Here is a 24972-nt window from a genome sequence, read left to right on the forward strand (position 1 = left end):
AGATAGAAAAGGGTAATAGTAGGAAGAACGAGTAATTCCGAAAAGAAAAGGAGCGGTATGACATTGTATGCAGGGTCTCAGGGGATCCCACGTGTAGGTAGAAGTCAGGTATGGCAGGGCAATGGCATACGAATCTAACAGAAGCAACGAGTGTCAAGTAGCGATCGGAATGGCCGAGCCGAGATAGCACGATTCTTCCGGACAATACTCCACCGTGCCCATCGTGTCATGCCATCTATTTCGAATCGGGCCACTTTTTCATATTGCTTTTTGCATCCAGTCAACATACGTCGCACCGCTCGTATATATGTACCCCTCCGCCTCCCAACACGTTTTCCAGACCCTTGATCCCTTTCACTCGAGCATTCTCATGTTGACGTTGCACACACTCGGTTCTAAATCCGACTCTAGTCAGTCGTGAAACAGGATCTCGTGTGAGCTGAGTGGATCAATATGACGATGACGAGGAGAGAAGCGCCCGCGAACCATGCTGCGGTAACCTGCAAGCTTTAAACCCTCTCAACAGTCCTCACCACTTGGTCGATTGCTCTAGCGACGTATTCGACGTTCTTGGTGCTCACTGCCCTCGAAAAAATTAGAAAACTCGTGGAAATCAAGGGTCGCAAGACGTGCTCGTGATCGGACAGGAGAGATGACTCGGGCGCAGTGTAACTTACAGCCACTGATCGATATCCTCCCAGATTTCAGCAAATAGATGTGGTATTTGATCTTCAGAACCTCGACCTGCGCCGGGTTCAGGCCCGTGTAGCAGAACATGCCGTTCTACAAGGTACAGGAGGTTAGTCAGAGCTCGTGTGTCGGGATAAATCAAGATCGGGACTCAAACCTGTTCAACGATATGCCGCCACGAGCCTGGTGCATCGAGCCGGATCAGCTCATCGTATAAGGCTTGTCGCATGGCTGTCAGACGCTGACTCATCGTCCTCATATTGCTTTTCCACTGCACGTTCATTCCAGAATTAGACAATATCGTCTTGACAAGTCTACTGCCCGCTGTGGGGGCGACCGAATACTCGCTGCGGATGAGATGACAAAGGTTGTTGACGATGACATCAGGGGCATTCCGTATCCCTTCCCCAAGAACATAATGGAACGCGCCGACTCGCTGCCCGTATAGGCCAAAGTTCTTGGACAGACTTTGTGCAACGCAGAAGTCTATGTTGGGCTTCTCGGCCAGGAAGTGCCGAATCGGCCAGCTGTCCTTGTACGCGGATCCAGAGACCAGGCCCTGGTACGCAGAATCAAAGAAAGGGAACAGACGCTTGGACTCGATCAAGTTTGCCAGGGGTTTCCATTGCTCTTTGCTGGGATCCAGCCCGGTCGGGTTGTGGGCGCAGGCTTGGAGAAGGATAACATCGTGCTCCTGCGCCTCGGATTCGAGAGTGGACATCATCCCCGCGAAATCGAGCGAACGAGTGGAAGACGAGTAGTAAGGGTAGCTCTTGCAGGGGACGCCGACCAGCTCCCATATTCTTTGGTGATTGTCCCACGAGGGATCCGAGAGCCAGACGGCTCGGGGTTTCAGGTGTGATGCCAGGAATAGGGCCCCGAGGTGATTCGCACCAGTGCCTGCGATAGTCTGCACGGAGGCAATGCGCAATTTGATTGCATTTTGCTTCTCGCTATATGAGGAGTGGCTGCTGAAGCCAAATAGCAAGTCCCTGGCCAGCTCAAGGAAGGTTACGTCGCCTTGAATGGACGTGTATTCATGCCGAGATCGGTCGACCTCTGCCAAGTGACGCTTCTCGGCTTCCTGTACAACTGGCAGAGGCCAAGGCTCGCTGTCGTCCGTGCGATAGGCTCCTAGACTGAGATTCACCTTGCGTGGGCTATCGTCCTTGGCGTAGGCACGATTCAGGTCGAAGATCTCGTCCGGGGGCATTGGCGTTAGGAAGGGTAGTATGCTTATTGTCGCTTTTTGACACATCCTGTTATGCGCTGCGGTTTTGTCTTGCTTCGTTGAGGGGAGATGACTTCTTTGGAGATAGGTTCAGATCAATGGCTTCGGAAAGCCAGGTCACCAATGGATACGTGTTGTTTAAATATCCTAGGCAGGGGAGGGACCAGCGTGAGCTAGCATCTGATATGTGTGGAAGTCTTATATTTCATTCAAGCAAAATTTGCGAACACAAGATATATTCTATTGTACCATCGCTTGTGCAGGGGCTCTAGCAAGACAGTTTACAGTTTGTGTCGGTGGCAGAAGGTCCATGTCTAGCATTCGATTGCAGGCAGAAAGATTCATCTATACAGTTGTATGCATATCCATTCTATAACCGTGGCCTTCTCCCGCCTCTAGTTGCACAATAGCCCGTTTGACCCGATGCCACTTTTAGTGAGCTTGTGATATACTGGAAGTCGTAGTAGGTAATGCTACAAAAGACTAAAACAACCTTCACGTAGACAGAAAGCCCCCTGCTGATGACAACAGCGTTGCCGTTTTTTGGTGGCCAACACAACACCTGAGATTCGAGTTCTGTTAAGCGAATACATTCCATTTCCTTCCCAGACAGTAAAAAACTAGCATATTTGACAGACACGATGCTCGTGTTCTGACGCTCTTGCTAGTCATCGCAAACGAAAAGTGTTACAAGGTACAGGTGAATGGGTTCTTCACAGTGCTGAGAGTCCTGCGATGCGGGGTCATATTACCTGCCCAGATTGCAAAGGCACTGTCTGATTTCTGACTCCGGGGTTTGTCACCACGTTCGAAGCCACTCGCGGTGGTTGAGACTAGTGAGGCCTTGCTTTCAGCGCTCCAGGTTGTGGGTATCGGTTTTCCTATTAATCTCTATCTACGGGCTATAGATAGCTACATTAGGTTGAATATTGACCCTGCTGATTTATCAAGTTGACCATATTTGAGAGCCTCTCATACGGCAGTTTTTTTTTTCTTAGCTTTCATGTCCAAGTTCCTTGCCTATGACAATATCCATCCTACTTTGGAAGACTTTACGTCCAGTCCTGCGTCTTGTGTAGCTCACAAGGTAGAGAACCTTTTACGGAGGAGTCAAGTACATCGCAGAGCCGCACCTGACGCATACAACACTCACCCCCAGGATTCGAAATCGCTGGATGACACAGCCGGAGTGGAGCAACTCCGTAAGTACATGCTGTCGCTGACGGAAGATAAGCTTTGCGGTGCTGGGGTACCCCTGCCTTCTCCACATTGATGCTTACAAATTATACGAGAGTCTCTTCGTCGTACCACGTTACCAGATTCACTTGAAGACTGCATTGACCGGATGTGGCTATCTTCCAATTGACTACATATATCCCGACGACTCACTGGCGAAATATGGTTTTGCAAGGTTATCGAGGAACGCACGGAAGAATTTCTCGTATGTGCTCACAGGTTGGTATCACATCGGGCTCTGCTAGACAAATCGCTCGAGATAGACATATCCCTCAGGCTAAGTGGCAAGTATCATGCGCAGGGATACACCCTGCAATTTTTACGGAGGAGGTTACACACGTTGGGCTGGTGCTATATCAGGTTCATTCTCAGAGTATAATCCACGACGCTGAGTGAATAGGCGCCCAACATGACAGCGGCGAATCCCGGACACAACACCCTACCAACAGCTGAGCCGGACGATATCAAATCTTACTCTCCATTGCATGTCGCAATCTGGCAACCCTCCTCCTCCCCCCAAGTCACCCTCAGAAGGCATTGATGGGTAGGTGCTCTACAACCCTCCGCTCCGCAATCCGCCATCCCTCCGCGCCCTTCACCAGACGATCATCGTAGTACCCATAGATCCTCCGCGGTGTCCTGCCAAGTTCCCCCGGGAAGAAATGTATGCCGATGGCGTAGGTCCGGGCGGTAGCCGTGACGGGACTTTGCAACTGGATGACCTGCGTGCCCGAGCAATGGTACGTCGTGACGCCCTGGAAGTGTGCTTCCATTAGGCCCTTCAACCCGTCGATGCCCTGGAGTGTGCCCACAGGCGGTGGGTAGTAAATCACGGCGTCCGGTGTGAAGGATTCGCTCAACAGGCGGGGATCTGCTTGGTCCAGAGCCAGTGGCCAGTGAGCGATGGCATTGCGAATGAGATCGTGATCGGAGACGGACATGGTGCCTCAGTAGCAGCACTTATCAGACTGGTGAAGAGGGTGAGGCTGTGAAGAGATGCCAGAAAATAGTATCACTATCGCCACCTTTAGGCGGGCTAAACGCCTCTAGCTCGTCCTGCTCTGACCGCTAGTCTTATATCGTTTCTCACCGTGGTGCACGATTCAGACGGCCGCGTGACTCCTCTCTGACCGAGGCGTGTGCAGCATCCAACCAACTCGGGATACTCGGATACTCGCAATCGAACGGTTGCACATGCGGCTGAAATGGTCGTAACATCGGGGCTTTTTGGTCTTTCGATAGTGTGGATTTGTAATCGAATACGATAGAAGCCTTGTCTTTGTGCTTCTAGAGGTAACATCACGAGAATTCGTAGGGAAGAATACCCTAGTACCCAGACGTCATGGCGATTTCTAGTATGTAGAAAACCCAATGGGGTTGCGGATATCGGCTTGTTATGCGTATGTACCAAGGTATATCAAGGATTCAAATTCCACCGATGTGCACTTGGCATAGTTTCTTGACGCTCCACCTCCATCGTTATCTGTGCAAAAGCTTGTCTAGCAGAGTTTCTTTTTAGCCCGTCTCCCATCCAAGGATTATTCACTATCTAACAAATCAACCAATTGAAGCACTTAAGTAAGCACCTGTCCTAGGTTTAACCTCATCATTCAGTCTAGCTAAGTATTTAGTATTATTCCTCAGCGATGATGATACAGACACTTCAACAAGCTTTGGAGGCTGCTGCTGCCAGTCCAGATGGCGGGGCGCTGTTTATCTACCCGCTTGGGAACCCAGACGAGCCGGTGATGATATCCTATGCCCGGCTGCTACGTCTAGCACGGCAGGCCGGCTCTGCTCTGCAGTTCAAACCCGGGTCCATCGTCCTGCTGCATTTCGATAACCACTGGGACCGGGTACTATGGCTCTGGGCGTCGCTGCTGGCCGGGTATATTCCCGTGATGTCGACGCCCTTCCCCGACAACACCAACCGACGGCTGACCCACTTGGAACATCTGTCTGAGCTCCTCAGCTCCCCAGCATGCTTGACCTCGACCAGAATGCTGCCTGCATTTGAGGGCCAAGAGTCGATTGTGCCGACCTGTGTTGACAAGCTGCACGTTGAAGACAGCAATATACACATCTCGGATGATGCAGTTAGGGCTACTGCCCAAAGCCCTCATCCGGATGCGACCGCCGTGCTGATGCTCACGTCCGGAAGTTCAGGGAGCTGCAAAGCGGTTGCCCTCACCCACGAGCAGATCACTGCGGCCGTCGCTGGCAAACATGGTATCATGCCCATCGCTCCGTCCACGACATTTCTGAGCTGGGTCGGACTAGACCACGTGGCCGGGCTAGTCGAGATCCATCTCCAAGCCATCTTCACAGGGCACAGTCAAGTCCTCGTCGAGGCACCAGATGTCCTGATGAACCCTGGACACTTGCTCAGCCTTGTCGAGCGACATCGCGTGGCTTGGACATTCGCTCCCAACTTCTTCCTCGCGCGAATGCATGCTACGCTGCAGCAGCAGACGCCAGGGGGGAAAAGCCACGCAAGTGGTGGCTGGGACCTGAGCTCTCTGCAATACCTCACCTCCGGCGGGGAGGCCAACACCACCCAGATGTGCGAAGAAGTCGCCAACCTGCTTTCTCGTTACGGGGCACCACGCAATGTGATTGTCCCCGGCTTCGGGATGACCGAGACCTGCGCTGGTGCGATTTTCAATACCCGATTCCCCGAGCACGACCAGCGCCATGGCTACGCGATCGCGTCACTGGGGCGGTGCATGGCTGGCATTCGGGTTCGAGTCACCGATGGCACCGGGACCAACGTCCCCGTTCCAGCGGGGACACTGGGCCATCTGGAAGTGAGCGGTCCGGTGGTGTTCCGGAGCTATTTCCGCAACGAAGAAGCCACACGATCCTCTTTTACGAGTGACGGGTGGTTCGTCACGGGGGATCTGGCGATGATCGACGAGACTGAGGATGGTCATCTGCTCCTCAAAGGCCGGGTGAAAGATGTCCTCAACATCAATGCAATCAAATATAACCCGACCGATATCGAGGCCGGGCTGTATGAGGCGGTCCCGCAGCTGACCTACGGCTCGGCGTGCTGCTTCTCCTCCCTCCCATCGGACGGACACACGGAGGAGATCGTCATCGTCTACCTCCCATCGTACGAGCGCGAGGATCTCGAGGCCCATGTGCGAACGGTCCTTGCCATCCGACAAGCATGCCTGGAGATGACCGGTTCTCGGCCCCAAGTCCTGCCGCTGAGTCGCACCAGCGTCGCGAAGTCCTCGCTGGGCAAGCTGCCACGCGCACAGATCAAGGCAGCATATGAGCGGGGCGAGTACCGGAGCGCGGCCGAGGAAAGCGCGGAGCGATTCGCCCTGTTCCGCAAGATCACGGATCAAGAACCCCGAGACGAGTTGGAACGCCAACTGCTCGCCATCTTCATTCACTCGGTCGACCACGCCACGGAAGAGGAGTTCGGGGTGCAGACCTCCATCCTCGATCTGGGGATCACCTCGATCGAGCTGATCAAGCTGAAGCGCCACGTGGAGAGAGACCTCACCTGCATCCAGCCAGGCAGCATCCCACTGAGCACGCTGATGCGCAACACCACCGTCCGGGATCTGGCCAAAGTGCTCCGCGGGTCCACCTCCGCCTCCACCTCCTCAGCACCAAACTCAACATACGACCCCGTCGTCCCCCTGCAACGCCGCGGATCCAAACTCCCCATCTGGCTCGCCCATCCCGGCATCGGCGAGGTGATGGCCTTCATGAACCTAGCCAAGTACTTCACCGACCGGCCCATCTACGCCCTGCGCGCAGCGGGGTTCAACGACGGCGAAGCTCTGGCAACCTCCCTGCCCGACATGGTCCAGCAATACCACGGCGCAATCAAACGCCACCAGCCGCAGGGCCCCTACGCACTGGCCGGGTACTCATACGGGGGGATGGTGGCATTCGAGCTAGCCAAGCTGCTGGAGCGCACCGGCGACACGGTCAAATTCCTGGGCTCGTTCAACCTGCCGCCGCACATCAAGGAGCGGATGCGCCAGGTGGACTGGAAGACGGCGCTGCTGGATCTGTGCAATTTCCTGGAGTTGCTGTCGGAGCGTCAACGCGTGGATCTGGGCAGCGAGTTCCAGGAGATCTCGGACAGGGACAAGATCCTGGCTCGTGTGCTTGGAGAGATCGATCAGGAGCGGTTCGCAGAGCTGGCCCTCTCCCCCGCCGCCTTGGCGAACTGGGCCCAGGTCGGGCAGAACCTGCACCATCTCGCGGTGAACTACGAGCCCTCGCCTTCGGTGGCGAGCATGGACGTCTTCTACTGTAATCCGATCAAGGAGGTGGCGTCGGGCAAGGAGCAGTGGTTCAACGAGTTCATCAGTCTCTGGCGGGACTTTACCCGGTCGGAGCCGCGGTTCCATGAGGTGCAGGGGTCGCATTACACGATGATCTCGCCGGAGAATGTGTTTGGGTTCCAGAAGACGATGAAGGCGGCGCTGAGTGCGAGGGGGCTTTGAGGGGCTGTGTGGTGGATGCGGATTTGGTGGGTGGTGGTTTGAGTGAATGCGTTCCCAGAGTGAACATAATACTAAGTACAGTGCATTCTTTGATTTTGTCTGATGCGTGTTTGGTTTCTCAGGTTGACGGGTTCAATCCTGTTCGGCTTGGGACATTATAGATTGCAGATGTCTATCCGTATTTCGAGCTCATCTCGATACATTTCGTTCGTTTAGGTCGAGCTGGTAGGGCAAGATTGCCACCTGTTGTAGTCATTTCCAGTCACGCAGTCTGCACAGGCCCAGTCGCTAGCAGACTAGTACATTCCAGAATATACATAGGGATATTGGTACCTAAGACAGCATGTAAAGATAGTCCTGAATACATTATACTCCGCAGGTGTATAGCATCACAGCCAAACAACCCGACAAACACCCTTCATCTAGTAAACAAATTGCTTTCTGATGATAAACTCATGAATCGCCGAGGGCGGAGGATGACATCAACGATCTCGTCTCCGGGGCTGTGCCGTGGTGTCGGATAAGATAAGGTGGGCGGTAAGATAAGCTCTCCGCAGCCGAAATCCCCGAGCCGGGGAGGAAGCGACGTCATCGAGCGCACCCCGCCTGCTGGAATCCGGATTTCCCGTTCAGTCACTGCACTCAGTAAAACTGAACATACGCCCATTAGTCATCGTCCCTGCATCAGTGCATCTCCCACTATCTCGGAGAAATCTTCCTTGTTCTGGAAAACATACACCTGGAGAGCCCACCTAGAGTCCACACATTCTCTGCCTCCGAAGAAAAAAATGGGTCTGACAGGCACCTCCCAGACCTGGGCAGCCAAGCTACTCCGCGGCGTCGGCCGCGCGGCGATGGGCACCCTCACGCGCTCGCACCCGGACGAAACGGCGAAATGGCCATCGCGCGACGCGGGTCGCACGATCAAGGTGCACATCTACCGGCCGTCCCCGGACACTCAGCCCACGACACCCAGCCCCAGCCCCAGCCCCGTGCTGATCAACATGTGCGGCAGCGGATTCATCCTGGCCGGTCACGGCACGGACGACGAGTACTGCCGGTTCATCGCCACGCACACGGGGTACACGGTGGTGGACGTGCAGTACCGGCTGGCGCCGGAGCACCCGTTCCCGGCGGCGTTCCACGACGTGGAGGACGTGATCCAGCACGTCCAGCAGGACCCGGCGACCTTCGACGTGGGCCGCGTGGCGCTCTCCGGCTTCAGCGCGGGGGCCAACCTGGCGCTGGCCGTGTCGGCGGTGCGCGACTTCCCGCCGGAGGCCGCCATCCACGCCACGATCGCCTTCTACCCCTCGTGCGACCTGGCCGAGGACTTCGCCGACAAGGCCGCCCCGGACGACGGCACCCGCCTCAAGATGCCCGCCGGCCTGTCGCGGTTCTTTCATCGCTGCTACTTTCCGGACGGGGACGGCGACGCCGACGACCCCCGCATCTCGCCTGCGTTCGCGGCCCCCGAGCGCTTCCCCCGCAACCTGGCCGCCATCACCGCCGCGCAGGATCCCTACGCGCCGGAGATGGAGCGCATCGCCGCGGCGGTCGAGGCGCTGCCCGGCCGGAATGTCGTGCTCAAGCGCATGGAGCACTGTCCGCATGGGTGGGACAAGCGGGCCAAGGAGGGCACGACGGGGGCGGCGGCCAAGCAGGAGGCGTACGAGCTGGTGGCGCAGTTTTTGAACTCGTTATGAGACACTGCGCATTGGGATTGTGAGTTTTGGCTTTGTCCTTTGTGGATAATGTAGAGTCTCGGGTGCATTGTATATGGGTTTTGATCGAGCGTGGAGTGTTCTCACTCTTGTGAGCTGTTAGACTTTGGCTGATACACAGTATGGATTTGTGGACGTTACTCGATCTGCTTCTTACCCGAGGGTAGTTCCGGCCTTGCGGAAGGCTTGATGGTTGCGCACTGTGGGTCAAGACTTGTAAATGGAGATGTAGTCCATGACCGTGACACCTACTTATCCTCCGACTGGGCGCAGCCTCCCGCCTCAGACATAAAACTATACCTTGCCGGGTTCATTCGCTGTTTGTGGCCACAAGACGCTTCTAGCCTGATAGCAGCAGCAGCAACAGCCGTAGACCAACGAACACCTTGCACCAATATTCTCCAAGAATGGCTAGACGTTGCTCATGTCCTCAGACTTCATCTCCCGTTGCCGATAGACACAGACGTTGTTCCACAGCGGGAACGAGAAGCATCGCGAGCAGCGCTGACGCTAGAGGCGCGTTACACGGACGTGGTCAGCATCTACCAAAGAATCTCTCGGTAGAGGCGTCCATTCGTGCTGAAGAGTTCATTCACCCCTGCAGCCCTCCGCTGAATTAATGTACCTTCATCAAGCTGGTGCTGTAGCACACTGAAATCCGATCTATTAGCCTCTGAGTTGCGCAATACATGGGATGTGCGCTCCGTTCGGGACTCGCACTATAACCACCCCAATACAGCAGAATAGAGTCGTTGAGATCAAAGGGAAAGAAAACCCGATGGGTATGGTTCGTAGGCCAGGGAGGTTGGGACCGCGATCTGTTCCGTGCCTTCCTTGCCGTGACTCAGATTCCCTGTAGCCTCGGTGACCGACGCGCGCCCCCCGCAGAAAGTCAGGCCAAGCGCAACGCGTCCACTACGGCACTAACCATTGTTCCTTGGGCAGGATCCGTCGGTGCTCGAGGCAGGACTATATTATATGGTATATTATACCTGTTTGCGCCGGTGTGGGCGATTGCGCGAGGCTGACGCAATCGAGAGATTGTTGATCATTGAATTGTCTCATTGGGGGTGACCCTTGTCGATTTTTCTAAAGTAGTGGGGTCTCTGATGCTCTGTTCCTGGTGCTATGACGTATGCATGTAAACCTGATCTCGCTGGACCAGACTGTGCAGAGGGAGGACTGGGAACTGTGAGTTCCATCGCCGCGCAATGCCTGTGCGGTATGCATTGTGCTATACACAGCTTGTAAGGACAACCGATGCTTTAGGGGTTCCCAATAACAGGGTTCGCGCACACGACCTGTCCCACAAGTGAAGAAACAGCGGCAAATGCGGGATAAACTGCGGAGTACAGTTCTCCCTAAGCCAGCGCAGTAGACTGACTTCTCGATATAAGGCCAACTAGCTCCAGCCCACACATTGGATCTATCTTGTAGCAAGATTACTATGTAAGTACCAGGCAGGCACCAAGGCACTGAACTTGCCAGCCAGCCTTGGACCGACGGCCGATCCCTGCCAAGACGGGACACACGCCCAATTAGACTTTCGCCTGGTGCGGCACTAGCGTGCTTGATGTAGATTAACTCCATCTTTACAGTCTAGTTGTCTTGCAGTGCTTGCCACTCAGTCAGTTGCCCAGAGCTTGCAAGACGTGCAGTAGTGGCAATCAACAGTCCAGAACGACAAGTCAAGGCCCTGCATCCTTTCGCCCCCAAAAATCTATTGATAACTGGTTAGCTTGAACAAATAATACCAACTTAAACACTGGAGCATCCACCCGTCAAGACAAACCCAGCTTGCCCAATGCAAGGGAAACAAGCGCCATTTCATTGACTAACAGCTCCCATAGCATAGAGCGGGATCCCAAAGTCCTCGAACCCATCAGCCCATCAGCCCATCCCGACAAGGTCCGCAAGGCCACTAGCGCGGATGTTAACCTGATTAGAGTATATTGTCCGGGCCCCCCGTGAGCCCCAAGGATCCACGGGTCGTGGAAAAATGCCATCAAATTCATGGCCGCTAGCCAAGGGGTAGTCTAGGATTCTACGAGTGAAAATCAATTTTGAATTGTTTCTTGGCAGAGGACCCACTCCGCAGCATCCACCGAACACCGACCAGGACTGGTCCGATGGACGAAAGCCCTATCTATCTACCGCTGTACCTCCGTGCTCCGAGGACAGGACTACTTCGGACAGGCCTCGACACGGGAACGGAACGAACACTCCCACAGCCAACTGGCTAGATCTACGACTACCCACTAGTGAACAGCCAGCGCCAAATCGTACAGTAATCTATTATCACCCACCCAAACGCCCCACCAGCCGTGTCTACGACAATGATCTCCGAAAATGGAAAAGGAATCAGACCGTCTCATTAACACTAACTTTCGTCACCACGTGGATCCCCTCGGGGAACATGAAGCGCTCCTGCGACTCGTTGCCCGTGTCCGCCTCGGCGCGACTGCTGCTGCTGCTGTGGCCCGGCCCCGTCACATTGTGGAGTTTGATGCTCATCGAGGGCCCGTGGCCCGGGAAGGTGCGGCGCGAGGCGGTGCCGTACATCTTGGACGGGCCGGCGGAGTCGCCCTCGCTGGAGAGGCCCAGCAGGCGCTGCAGCACGGGGAAGCGGTGGGTGATGATGGTCTTGAAGCTGGGGATGCAGGCGATGAAGAGGGCGACGGCGACTTCGACGCAGGACCAGAGTTCGGTGTTGACCATTGACCCTTTGCCTTGTTAGCAGTTGCGATATGGATGAGAGTGCTGGGTTGGGGGGATAAGTACAGGTGTGGTCGACGGCGAAGGAGTTCATGTACGAGACGCGGATGATGCTTGTGACGCAGACCCTGCCGTATCCATCAATATTGGTCAGTTGCTTGCATCGATACCGGGGAACATAGCCCAAAAGCAACGGAGAGGAACATACAACAACCCCAAACTAAACATCACCACCAGCCCCATCCGCTTCCCGCGCGTCATCTTCAGCTGCCACAGCTTCGGGATCGGCATGATGAAGATCGCCAGGTCCGTCGCCAGCTTGATCGCGAAGTTCGAGTAGTACAGCGCCGTCATGTTCACGCAGTAGCCCTCCACCAGCCCCGTCGCGTCCCACGCCTTGTGCACGGGGATGCACTGGAAGATCACCACGAACGTCTCCGCGACCGTCTCGCCGATCAGGATCGCCAGCAGGCACCAGCACGCGATCCGGAATTTCCGGCCCGGGAAGATCTGCAGGTACAGCACGCAGAAGGAGATCTTGATGGCGCCCAGGGCGAGGACGTAGGTGAGCATCGTGACGAAGTCGAGCTGATGGAAAAGAATAGTGGTTGTTAGGTATGGTTGGTCGCAATTCCGAGCGAGATTGGAAGGCAGGAATCCTACCTTGAGGAACATGGATCGAGCGCTGAAGCTCGTCACCGTGCCGATATGCTTGCCGAAGCCGTATCTGGTCACTGCGGGAGGGCCGGCGCGGTTAGCATGCGATCGTACTGTCTTTCTTGCTCGGGGAGGTACATGTGTACTTACTCCACATCGTGGTAAAGCATAGGGCGAACGTGAAGATCTAGACGATTTCGAGTAGAGTGACGTTAGTGATCGACGGTAGGGGATCGCGATGCCCAGAAGACAGGCTACCCACCCAGCTGGTTATACACAGCACATCATCCAGATTGATCCCCGTCAGATATCGGACGCGCACAAACAGCCGCACCAGCAGCCCTCCCGTCGCGAACACGAGGAGAATCGTGTTGCATGCGATGATGCCAGGGATTCGGGACTGCGCCAGGTAGGCGATCCGCTCCGGCGAGAGATCTCTCTCCCAGATCTCTTCCATGGAGGGCGGGAAGACCAGCTAACCGTCGGGAAAAGATGCAAAAGGAGAGACCGGACGGAGAAGAGAAAGGCGAGGGAAGGTTCCAAGAAGGAATTGGAGAAGACGGATTACATTGGCGAAGGAGAAAGAATTTCGAGGGCGAACCTGCAGGGGGGGGGGGGGGGGGGAGGAAAGAAAGCGAGAGGGGGAGGACCGGAGACGGGGGCAATCATGAGACGGCGAATCCGTCTATATGAGTCTGGATTTTGCTCCTTGTAGTGTGCAACGGTTGCAGGAGTGCAAGGCCTGAGCATCGTTTCAGTTTGCCAGGGGTGGAGATTGGCAGTCGTCGACACGTGGAATTTCTCATCCCTGGTGTCACTCCTGCAGGCTTTTGCCCCCCCCCCCCCTCTCCTTTAGCTTAGACTCAGACCGAGCTAGAGTTGAACACTTAATTTTACTTAGACTACATGTCATGAATCATGCTTTGTGAAGTGGGACACGATCCCAATCGTGATTCCACTGAACGTTTTGGGTGTACCCACTACCCACGCACCCTCCCCACTGTCTGCTCCACTGCGTTTCACACAACAACTGGATTTTGCAGGCCCGTTGGGCGAGCAATTATTCACAAACGCCTTACTTACCTGTCCTATTGAGATAGTGTGATCTAGTTCCTCGAGCTCGTCCTGCGATAGATTGCCAAAGCTTGTTGTGAAGATCGAGAATTCTAAATATAAGCTTCAGTAGAAAGACCGGGATGAAGAGTGACTGTGCTTACTAATGGCGGCCAAGTTGCACGCCAAGACCCTTAAAGTGCTTAGCAGGCCGTGGTATTGCGAACATGATTTGTGCGAATTTACACGTCTAGCTCGAGCCCCTCAGAGCTCGATACGCGTGGTAATCTCCGACGCTGCCAGGGCATTGCTGCGTTGAGCATAGGAGATCCTGTCAACAGCCTCCCGTCTAAAGTAGGGCTAGCCGGTGTTGACACCGGGTTTGTCCGTTCGGACCATGTCCGACCGGCTCGTATTCACTCCTGGTGTTTGTGTTTCACCATGGTGATGGACCCGTTGACTGTTGATTCCGTTCCCGTAAGCTAACGACGGCCTGCTAGTCATGGTCAGAGACATTTGCACCCCTCCCATTTGAATGGGGTGCAAAAGTGCCGAGCGCCAAAAATGAGGGTCCAATGCGGTGGACATGGCCACCGCAGATGGTCTCGACAAGTCCCCCGCTGGATTGTCCTGGTCAACATACGGTTTGAATGATTTCTGCTCGTGTACACTACCGAAAGTTATTCTAGAGATCTCTTTCTATGATTTCTGTCGATATTGTGCTTCTACTGCCGAGGAATAGTTCCGCTCGGGTATATCAAAGCACGGCCGTTCAGTTGTCTTTCAAACACGCCATGTACGTGGTGAGACGGGAAGTGGTTTTTGCAGGGGTCGAACGGTTACAGGCCGCACTTATTCCATTCAGTTATCAATCGGAGCTTCTCTTGACCTACTTCTTGAGGGCAGCTGCCCAAATGCGACGAGTGGGTGTGCATCCGCGCAGCGTGCCTTGGAGACAATTCATAATTACTGGGACATCGACACAGACCCGACAATGATTACATTGATGATGAGCACCGAGGCTTGGTTATGTGGGATGTATGCCTGAAAGTTTGCTGCTGTCTGCATATCAGTCTGGCAGGCGTCAGGGCGTGGACAAGTCACATGACGGGACTGCCTCCCCCTGGTCGATAAACAGTCTTGTCGACCTCAGGAGAACCCGCTATGATCGTGTCCTCATACGAAGGTGCTAACAATATCTCATTTCATGAGTCGCCTCAAGTGAAGAATACACGTCCAGTTATCGAGGGACGCCGACGCCATGATCTGCGCGAGCTCCGCATCCGCTTGATCGCTTGCCTGGGGGAAGCCTTCATCATCGCCCCCAGGAACAGCAAGTATCCTCACCCGCTCCCGCAGCTCTTCGTCCACCATCCTGTCGAAGAGCTCCTTCCCTACCACCGTGCCATCGGTATCAAATGAACTGCGCAGCTCCGCACGGATGCGCGCCCGAAGTTCGAGCCGGCAGCGGGCGCCGGAGACGATGCTCGCGAGGACGGAATCGTACGGGCCCTCGTAGTGCGGCCAGGCCCGGAGCTCCTGGATGGCCTGCCAGCGCACGTGCAGGTCCGGACAGGAGTCGGCGACGACCTGCAGCGGCAGGATCACGCCCGAGTCCACCATGATCGTGGGCCGGTCGGGGAACTGGGCGACGATCGTGCGGGCCAACGAGAGGATGGCCGCGTGGTCGGCTGAGAATGCCTGAGCCTGGGCGGGCGGGAGCTGCGCTATCAAGGACATCCGGAGACCCACGGAGTAGGTCATCAGATGCAGTCGCAGCAGGTCGGCGCCGCGCTTGTGTTTCGGAGAGAGGCTGGCATATTTGAGGGCACAAAAGTTGTCGAGGAAGTGTGTGGCGTGCTCAAGGTCTGCGAGCAGGTGGGTTTGGGCCGCCTTGAAGTCTGAGTAGTGGGCCACGATTTCCTCTGCGGACGCGGTGCCTAACCGCTGGAAGAAATGGTTGATGGCACTATCGAGGGGCTGCATGGCCAGGCGTAAGTCGTCGATGCTTTGCCCGAGTAGGCCGCAGTCGCGGTCGCAGTCGTTGCTGAGGCGGATATGCGCCCGTGGCGGCTGGTTGGCCCAGAGCTGGGAGCACCCACGAGGGTTGAAATGCGTCGACTGGGTTTCGAGCTGGGCGAAGGCCGCGAGGAGATGCGGGTTCATTCCGCCGCCCACGAGTGAAGATCCAAAGAGGGGATTGCAGCGGCCTAATCTCAGCTCTTGGGAAACCCGCAAGCCAGCTTGCAGATGTCGGAACGCAGTGTCATAGTCTCGTTGCAAGAGGCTCAAATACACGAAGAGTAGACAGCAGAGAAGCGTGACTTGCCGCATCTGCGGGTCCTGAGGATTGCGCCGACGGAGGAGCTCAAAAGCGCGAGCGGACTCCTCCAGCGCGTAGAAATACCAAACGCCTCGTCCCGCTTTACCATTGCCGGGGAAATTGATGCCCTGAAAAACCACTTCTTGGTGAGCGGCCCCCAGGGCGACGGCGGCGTGGCACACTGCAGGCTCGATATTCGCCATCTGGAAGACAAACTGCTCCCATAGCTGGGAATCATAATACCCCAGAGCATCGGTGATGGTGCGGTCGCAAAAGAATGAAAAGCAGCGACGTTGATCGGATGTTACAACCCAGCGTATCTGGGTGTTGACCGGGGTAGAAAGCGAGAAGGAAAGGTTCTTCCCGCGCTTGGCTGCCACGGGTAGGCGATAGGCTTCGTACCCGTCACAGAGGCGTCCGGTGGACGTACAGTTCCGGCACTTCTCGGGTGCCTCATCACATTTGATTCGTCGAATTCTGCATGTGCGGCAGCCCGTCTTCGATCGCTTGCCACCGAAGCGGCGCTTTTTTGCAGGTTGTGAGGACATGTTGTGGGGAGCATGTGAGAGCATGCTCGTTGCCTTTGGAGTGATTATGTGGCGGGAACGCGTCGATGTGAAGGAGACGCGACCACAGCGAGCTCTGCGAGGGGTAAGAAGTCGACATGGATGAGGCACTAGTCAGGAGTTCGACTGAGGCGACAAGCATTAGTGTGAAGCTAACGGCTTAGTTGGTGCCTGGATGATCCAACACCGCCCTGGACGTTGAAGTTGGTGGTGTGCTGCTGGACACTGCGACTTAGGTTCCATGATCACAAATCCTGTTAATCACTGCATGGATATGTGAGATTTCTTATTGCCGCTCATGATCGAGCACAAGCATGATGCCGACATATCTTATTCTTGTTCGACTGGGGGGGGGGGCATCACGTCACTAGTCGGGTTTGAAGGAACACTACGTTAAGTATCAGAGAATCGGAGATGACAGCATGCAAAGATGACTCGATGTTCAAGTAAGTCTAGCCTGTCTGGAATCTAGGAGCCGATGGATGGACAGCACATTAGAACCATGAACTTCTCAAGGGAGCGCCGATGTTGACAGTGGTGGAAAGTTGGTGGTAAGTTCCCCCTTCCTGGGGGGACCAAAACGATGGCGGATGCGGCAGTAATTTGACCGCCTCGGCTCGCTGATTTCTCAGGCACTAAGGTACCAAGGCACCAAGGCCTGCCAAGTTATTTGGAGGACACTGCAGTCTGCTTCCACAACTTCCTCTGCATCAAACACAACCACAACCACAAGCCATCATCCACTCATCGCGAAGAGGGCGCTCTCCGCTTCGGTCTGGCAAAGTACTCAAGCCACATCATGCGAGTCACAGGGCACACAGACTGGTCTGTGCACCCTACGTGCGAATCGGGAACGGTCGCATTCAGCTGCCCACAAGCGTGCCTCTCGCAAGGCTACCTGATTCCCAAGTGATAGACAAGGCTATGACACATACAACACGCACAGCGCCAATACATCGCCGTTGATGCATGCAAACATTTCTCTCAACCTCAGCAGTTGCTGTGCGCGGAATACAACCTCGACAATTGGCATGCAGAAAGTGAGCAAAACTGCTTCTTCTTTTCTGTACGGTCGGCGCCTGAGCTTACTCTGCTACAACTCACCGTATGTCATGGCTTCCCAAAACAGCAGATCGTTGACAGCCTTTTCGGGTTCAATATGCTAGTCAGAAGGAGACTGGTGGTGAGATGCCCCATCATCACAAAGCCAGGGGCAGCATACCTGGCTTCGTTTGCCGGCAACGCCACATCTCGTATAACAGTACCCAAGAAGGATCAGCGACCCTTCAAGGTCAACTGACGGGTCAGACTCGCACTTCTGGGAGTACTGGAAAGGCTTTCTCAGTGGTTGCGGCATAGAACATTAAAATTGCATCATGGATTCACCTTTCGGTACATGCGTTAAGCTAATTGCCCTAGGTCCCTCGAGCGGCGCGCAACGCATCCCTAAAGCATGGAAGGATGAAAGCATGGCAGCTTCCCATCGTCTAGGCTCGATGTGGGGAGTGGGGCATCGGAATCGGATTCACGATAAGGCTCTGACTCCAGATCTTGAGTTCGTGGGAGCCTGTTTTTAGGCACGGAGAAACATCGTCCTTTCGCATGAAACACATCATGGTTGTTTCTGGGCCGCAGTGCGACCCAGGAGCTCAGCCACAGCCGCGGACCGGAACAGGTACTGAACACAGTGGAACGGGGGAAACATGAGGCATGTCGGCCTCGATGCAACACCATGGTACAAATCTGGTCTTGTAGATGCCTCGCACTGAATAGTGCGCTTGGGATTGCACTACCTAGGCTCCTCACTTTCAGGTAATGGCAGCGACAACACACGACACCCACGCTTTGACTTCACTGTGGTGTAGTGACAGAGCGCTTTTACCCCTGGTTGTGGCCGGGGTATCGCATGAGAGAACCCGGGCGCCCAGCGAATCATTGTTGAAAGCGTCAGCCTCGTATCATGCACGAACACGAGCAGAGACCCTGCAGCCCCGTCAAGTGGCCAATTGTTTCCGATTCCCAACCGCATCGATCGGCATTTTTCATTTAGTGGCATCAGCCATCTGCACGCGCTATGATGTAAATATATCATTCTAGCGAAAGATGCATCTGCAAGCGATTGGACTTGAGGTCCAACACCCTGGTCAGAGTAGGTGTCTGCTCAAGCCTTCGCTGCCATAGCCTGAGAAGCCACCCAAAATGCCGTAAGTCTTACCCCGGCTGCCTAATGGCGTCGGGACGCAGAGGAGAGGAGGCTCTTTGGGAAAGTCCAAATCCCAGCAGCTGGGCATTTATAACTCACAACCTGTACCTTGACCCCAGCTTGCATCATTGCTGGGAAATTTCTCGTCCTTTGGTTTTCGAGCCCTCGTAAGAGCTATGTCTGCCGCGCTCTACACCTACACGGGAGTCTGGATCAACTGGTCCGAGGGAGCGATCCGGGGAGCCACCTTGACTTTGTCGCAGACCGACTCCGGCATTCTGAGCGCCTTTCTAGCTATACTTGTGTCCCTGGCAGGCAGTCTGTTCTGGAGCATTCTGAGCTTTGCACTTCATCAGACGGGGACCACAGCTCCCGATCGGCGGCGGGATGCTCTTCACTACCAGCGACAGGTCATTCTGCGCAACAAAGGTGCAGCCGCCGCGGCCTGGGCATTAATCAAGTTACCATTTGAGAGCGGGCGAACTGCGTCAAAGCTCAGGGCTGTGGGGCGATCGCTACCACTGGCCCTGCTACCCATCCTCGTTCTCATCCTGTTCGGAGTATCTGGTCTGTTCACCAGTTACATCACCAAGGCGGCCGGCCAGTCGACGCTCATCATCGGCCCAGGCTGTGGAGGCTACTCGTTCAACGCCACGGATGTGACCGTCAGCAACACCAAGAGTCTGCAGGACACCTACGACGCTGCCACGTACGTCCGCCGGTGCTACCTGGAGAACGCGAGTGAACTCGACTGCAGCACCTACGTCCGGCCCAGCCTGCCATTTACCACGAACCCGAATGCATCTTGCCCATACTCTCCTGATCTGTGCGCGTACAACGGCAACTCGGCCCTGCAAATGGACACGGGTCTGCTGGATTCGCACGAGGACTTTGGGATCAACGCACCCCCGCGCAACCGAATCAAATACCGGCGAGTCACCACCTGTGCCCCAGTCAAGCACGGGTCGGGGCTAGGGAGCGTTCAGAACGACTCAACGTGGGGCCAGATCGTCTACATCAATGCCGGATATCAGTATTACATGGGTGAGCCGTACCTGAACTACACATTCTCGTACACTCCGATCCCCAGCGTCGATGGAGTGGGCTACACACTAAGGTGAGTGCCTCACCCACACCAAAGAACCCCCCTCTGATCGACCATAGCGCCGTCTTCGCCAAATCCGACCCCAGCGGACTTCTGAACGGCCTCGAGTCATGGAAGCCGTCCGACGCGATCAACCAAAGCGACGCGGACATCACGATGATGATGCTCAACCAGAACAACATCAACTACCTGCAACCCAGCTACGACCCGTGGATGACGGCGCTCGAACAGCAGAACTACAGCATCGAGGGGACGAACGTCACCTCGTCGATGTGGACCAAGAGCTACGAGGTGAATCTGATGGTATGCACCGACCAGTACCAGATCTGCAACCCCAACCGGCCCGGGCCGGACGGGTGCACCGAACTCGGTGGGATCTTGAGTACATCACTGTCCACCTTCACCGTCGACCCGACCAAGTTCCTCGGGTTCAACGTGTACCAAATCGCGACGATCGGCCGGTTCCTGTCCGGGAACAACGACCGGAGCATGTACTCCAACGTCAACGGCCGCGGCGGCGCAGCGTTAAACGGTGAGTAGCCTGTGCACCTCCACCCCACCCCCAATCCCCCACCCCAACTAACAGACCAACCGCAGCCTCCTCAATCGCCTACAGCAACATCCAATTCTACATCCCGCCCACGCAATGGCAAACGGAAGTAGCCACCTGGTTCGCCACCTCGCTGGCCAAAGAACAAGCCTGGGCGGTGGAGTGGGCGACCGCGCCCAAGAACTTCCCGGCGACCTCGCTGCTCGACCAGTCGTCGGTCGGGTGGAACGTGACGGCGCCGCTGAATCGCTACGCGCGCGTGCAGTGCACCAACCAGCTCGTGCACAATGCCGCCGGGTACGCCAACTTCTCGGTGCTGGGGCTGGCGCTGACGGTCGGCGTGTGCGGGCTGATCATCGTGGTCGGGCTGAGCGTGGATTCGGTGGTGGGCTGGCTACGGGGCAAGGGCAACGGGCGGCGGCGGTATATGCGGGAGCAGTGGGCGGTGGAGGAGACGTTGAGTCTGCATCGCGCGGCGTACATGGGGTGGGGGGTGTGGAGGGGGGATGATCCGGAGGGGATGGTGCCCAGCTCGGTGGGATTGGAGGGGGAAAAGGGGGGGGAGGGCCAGATGGCTGTGGGAGGTGAGGCTGAGGGTGAGGGTGGCGGGATGCGGATGAAGGATGGGTATGCGGTTGTTGGGAATGAGGTGAGTTAGGGCTGAGGTTGTTGGTTTTGTTTCGGGTCCGTGGATGTAAGTTGGTGAGGATGGACATGACATGGAGGTGAGTTTGGTATTGAATGTGTCAGAGTTGATATATCTTTGCTGCAAGCGTACGCTTCAATCAACTGCACGAGAGCGGTTGGGTGCCACTGTGTTACGATATAAGCAAGGTCGTTCAATATAAATAATGCGCGACACACATACTGCAGTGCGGGAGTCGAGCTTGGCGCATTCTTGAAGTGATGAAAGTGGTCGGTAGGCTTCCCATTATTAGGCACTCTTTCCCATCTAGCTGGAAGCTGTACGCACAATGCTCGAAACGGAATGGCTGCTACGGATAAAAGGGGCCTCAGTGTCACTACCTACGCATGCAGTGGTTAGTAAAAGCTCGTGTTCACTCCACTATACGCAATTTAGATCATTGACCAATTAGGTGTAGCCCGAACATACATCAATCGGTGCACACGTGACTCGCAGCGAACCCGAAAGGGCAACTGGTTTGTAGAGATGAGCTGAGGCGAGCTGCGGGCAGATCCAATATGACGGGCAATCTCGCCCGTAGACTGGAACAAATGATGCCGGGATTGCAACACCGCTTCTCCTAGCGAAACGCTGGTTGGTGGCGCGCTCGTATTCATATAAGCACCGAGTGACGAGGAGCCCGACTTCCGCCCCACCATTGCCGTGGTGCAGTGCAGTGCAGTCAGTTATTAGGAACTGCTGAACCACCCGGGGGGAACCTTTTCGACGGCAAATCCAGCTTGTTCAGAAATACAGCTTGACAGCTTGGCCAGCTTGCGCTCGGACCGACCCGATGACCTTCTACGCGCGCGCCCGAAGGCAAAAGCACGCGAGCATCCACGACCCGGCGGTGCGGTCGCTGCGCTTGGCGGTGCTCAAAGCGGCGGGGATCAACCTGCTGGTGCTGCAGCTGCTGTTCCTGGGGCTGTTCTGCTACCTGTTCGGCTCGCTGTTCCAGCAGACGACGCATGTGCACAATCTGAACGTGGTGTTCGTGGACTACGACGGCGGGGCGATCGGGGCGGCTGTCCGCGCCGCGTACGAGCAGCTGCAGGGCCCGGGCTTCCCAACCCTAACCGAGCACGCCACGGCGCAGTATCCCCAGTCCGACGCGATCACCGCTGCTGTGTGCCACATCGACTACTGGGGCGGGCTGTACATTGCCCCGAACGCATCGAACGAGCTGGCCGCCGCCCTCGCCAGCGGCGCACCGCACTCCCCCGACGAGGTGCTCACCCTGGTGTGGAACGAGGCGCGCTACTCCACCGTGGTCGACTCGGCCATCTACACCAGCATGCAGACCCTTTCCAACGCCGCCCGCATCGCTTACACCGGCACCCTGCCCCCAAACACTCTCACTAACACGCCCACCAACACCGTCAGCAACACCACCCTCACCACCCTCTCCCAACCCTGGACCTTAACCTCCACAAACCTCCAACCCACCACCCAAGGCTCGCGCCTCATCTACAACACCCTGGTCATCATCCTCATCATGATCCAAGAATTCTTCTACCTAGGCTACATCAACAGCGTCTACCAACAATTCCACCTGTACACAACCGTCTCCCCGCACCGCATCGCCATCATCCGGCAACTGCTCGCGGGAACCTACACACTGCTCGGCTCGCTGTCCACCACCGGCGCCGTCTGGGCGTTCCGGTTCGGGTGGCGCGTCTCCGGGGGACAATTCGTGCTCACCTGGCTCGCGCTGTGGCTCTTCGCGCACTTGAACTTTTTGGTCTTGGACCTCTTCACCATCTGGATCCCCCCGCCCTTCGTGCCGATGGCGTTCATCTCGTGGATCGTGGCCAACGTCACCTCCATCCTGCTGCCGTTTGAGCTGGCGCCCGCGTTCTATCGGTGGGGGTATGCCTTGCCTGCGCATGCGGTGTTTCAGGTGCTCGTCGATGTGTGGTCCCGCGGCTGTAATCCCCAGCTTGGGTATGCATTGCCCGTGCTGTTTGGGTTTGAGGTGTTGGGGTTGCTCGGGAGTACGGTCGGGGTGTATCGGAGGGCGCATTATGCTGTTTTGGCCAAGGAGAAGGGGGAGAGGGAGTGGCAGGAGAAGGTGGCGGCTGCTGTGGCGGGGAGGTTGGCGATTGAGAAGGAGAAGGGGGAGGTGGGCGAGAGGAGTGAGGGGGAGCGGGATCGGGAGGAAGAGGGGAGTTCGGCGGGGACGGGGCAGGGGCAGGTTGGGGATGCTGCTGCTGCGATGGGAGGGCTGGGGGAAGAAGGGGTGAAACAAGAGGAGGAGCGAATGGACCAGCTCGCGCGGGAGCTTTCGCAGGTGGAAAGGTCGGCGACGCGGAGACAGAAGCCTGGGCCGTGTTTTGATCTGCCGTTTAGTGAATGAAACGGGCTCGTGTGCATTGTACACGGGGCGAGCGTGGTCAAACTGTCCTTCTTGCGGGGCTGCTCAACTGCTTCCCTTCTCTCTGCTTTGCCCTCTCGTCCTCACCAGATGTCTCTGCTTCGTCGGGGAGGATTGACACGCGGGCTCCAGATGCTCGGCTACATGTCTTCCCGGCTTATGCGCTGGATTACGAACACACTAGTTGGAGACTAGATGATGAGCAATAGATTACATAGCGAGACCTGTATCAACCGGCAACTCCATAGCAGAGGCGGATGGTGTCTTTGCTCTAGGGCGTTTGAATATCACTTCCATCCATCTTGCTTCTTGGAAGGTTCGCGACTACCACGCGGATGACAATCTTCTGTATCATAATGGACTCTTTGGTGCGCGGTGATCTGATCATCGGACATGGCCAACGACCTCGGAAGATAGACACAGCACCGTATTGAGAGATACCGCTCTGACCGGCGAAGGCTGTCGCCTCATGTGCATCATGACCTTGCTGATTTTTGTGTACAAGAAATAGGCTCAAGGATTAGATGGCGTGGTAAGATGCACTGATACTACGAAGTTGTTCGCCACAAGATTAGGATTCTTGCTCATGGTGAAGGATTGGAAGTCTTCCTTTTGGACTCTGATCTTGGAAGCTTTCTTCTGTCCCATACCACTCATCACCAATGCCACGACTTGGCGTGGTAGTGTTCAAGTGTCCACGACAATTTGACCATTGTATGCATTACCATAGGGCATGTACTCAGCAGGAACAGCATTTTTAACAGATCAGTCCGACAATCACACCCTGCTAGCGGCCACCTCAAGCAAGGCCGTCTACTGTTGCAAGATCTCAGCAAGGACGGCGAGCTTCATAGGCAAGATAGCATCGAAAATGATCTGAAGCGACTCGGCTGCATGCCGGCCAAAAGCTCGCTTTATGAAGTCTCATGCTGCCGTGGTGTTTTAATCCCCTGCCAACCCCCTCCCCCCCGGTCCGGTCCCCGATCGTACGACCCCCAACCGACTCGAACCGTCTAAAGAGATTGAGTTTCTTCTTGTTCATTTTGGCTCGTATCAAGTTCGTCAGCTCGGGCTGAAGATAGCCATCAAACCGCAGCGAAATGCTTCCTGTACGGTTGCGGGTCGAATCTCGCTTCGCCCTGTCGGCGTTGTGCCGGGATTGAGTTTTGCGACCCACTCTCCATACTAATACGAGCAGTACCGTCCTGATCCAGAGGTATACGGTCGAAAAGTTGCAGTACCATGCGGAAGATTGCTAGCGATTGTGTCTCCCTCTTCGGACCCCGGGGTGGGGGACCTCTCGGTTTGGTGCGAAGCTTTTGATTTTGCATAAAGTAGACAGCGTTTACATTAATCTTCCCTATTGTAAAGCTAGAGTCGAGCAA

General features: G+C 55.8%; 7 protein-coding genes across 7 annotated transcripts; 4 read left to right on the plus strand and 3 right to left on the minus strand.

The window, feature by feature from the left end:
- Positions 1 to 351: 351 nt before the first annotated feature.
- On the minus strand, positions 352 to 2130 carry BO95DRAFT_437915 (aspartate transaminase, cytoplasmic). The gene has a single exon (XM_025585385.1). The coding sequence runs from the start codon at positions 1901 to 1903 to the stop codon at positions 842 to 844; it is 1062 nt and encodes a 353-aa protein (XP_025447644.1). The 5' UTR covers positions 1904 to 2130; the 3' UTR covers positions 352 to 841.
- Positions 2131 to 3819: 1689 nt separating this feature from the next.
- Positions 3820 to 7632, plus strand: BO95DRAFT_469933 (acetyl-CoA synthetase-like protein; the record flags this gene model as incomplete). Its single annotated transcript, XM_025589480.1, has 2 exons — positions 3820 to 3897; positions 4816 to 7632. The coding sequence occupies 2 exons, from the start codon at positions 3820 to 3822 to the stop codon at positions 7630 to 7632; spliced, it is 2895 nt and encodes a 964-aa protein (XP_025447645.1).
- Positions 7633 to 8486: 854 nt separating this feature from the next.
- BO95DRAFT_351039 (alpha/beta hydrolase) lies at positions 8487 to 9338 on the plus strand (the record flags this gene model as incomplete). The annotated part of the gene is made up of 1 exon (XM_025582069.1): positions 8487 to 9338. One exon carries the CDS (start codon positions 8487 to 8489, stop codon positions 9336 to 9338), a length of 852 nt encoding a protein of 283 aa, XP_025447646.1.
- Positions 9339 to 11580: 2242 nt separating this feature from the next.
- BO95DRAFT_492230 (uncharacterized protein) lies at positions 11581 to 13185 on the minus strand (the record flags this gene model as incomplete). The annotated part of the gene is made up of 6 exons (XM_025590687.1): positions 11581 to 12079; positions 12138 to 12199; positions 12280 to 12659; positions 12735 to 12805; positions 12879 to 12915; positions 12991 to 13185. 6 exons carry the CDS (start codon positions 13183 to 13185, stop codon positions 11718 to 11720), a joined length of 1107 nt encoding a protein of 368 aa, XP_025447647.1. The 3' UTR covers positions 11581 to 11717.
- Positions 13186 to 14981: 1796 nt separating this feature from the next.
- Positions 14982 to 16652, minus strand: BO95DRAFT_458484 (Zn(II)2Cys6 transcription factor domain-containing protein; the record flags this gene model as incomplete). Its single annotated transcript, XM_025588551.1, has 1 exon — positions 14982 to 16652. One exon carries the CDS (start codon positions 16650 to 16652, stop codon positions 14982 to 14984), a length of 1671 nt encoding a protein of 556 aa, XP_025447648.1.
- A 2397-nt stretch (positions 16653 to 19049) lies between these two features.
- BO95DRAFT_350916 (uncharacterized protein) lies at positions 19050 to 20518 on the plus strand (the record flags this gene model as incomplete). Its single annotated transcript, XM_025582062.1, has 2 exons — positions 19050 to 19990; positions 20038 to 20518. The coding sequence occupies 2 exons, from the start codon at positions 19050 to 19052 to the stop codon at positions 20516 to 20518; spliced, it is 1422 nt and encodes a 473-aa protein (XP_025447649.1).
- A 1488-nt stretch (positions 20519 to 22006) lies between these two features.
- Positions 22007 to 23569, plus strand: BO95DRAFT_492244 (SNG1 family protein; the record flags this gene model as incomplete). The annotated part of the gene is made up of 2 exons (XM_025590688.1): positions 22007 to 23348; positions 23436 to 23569. The coding sequence occupies 2 exons, from the start codon at positions 22007 to 22009 to the stop codon at positions 23567 to 23569; spliced, it is 1476 nt and encodes a 491-aa protein (XP_025447650.1).
- Between the last annotated feature and the right edge of the window lie 1403 nt (positions 23570 to 24972).

Source organism: Aspergillus brunneoviolaceus, assembly GCF_003184695.1.
Source record: "Aspergillus brunneoviolaceus CBS 621.78 unplaced genomic scaffold BO95scaffold_2, whole genome shotgun sequence".
NCBI lineage: Eukaryota > Fungi > Ascomycota > Eurotiomycetes > Eurotiales > Aspergillaceae > Aspergillus > Aspergillus brunneoviolaceus.

Excerpts from the sequence above, each read along its gene's own strand:
- BO95DRAFT_437915 (XM_025585385.1), bottom strand. The coding sequence starts at position 1,903 with ATGCCCCCGGACGAGATCTTCGACCTGAATCGTGCCTACGCCAAGGAC.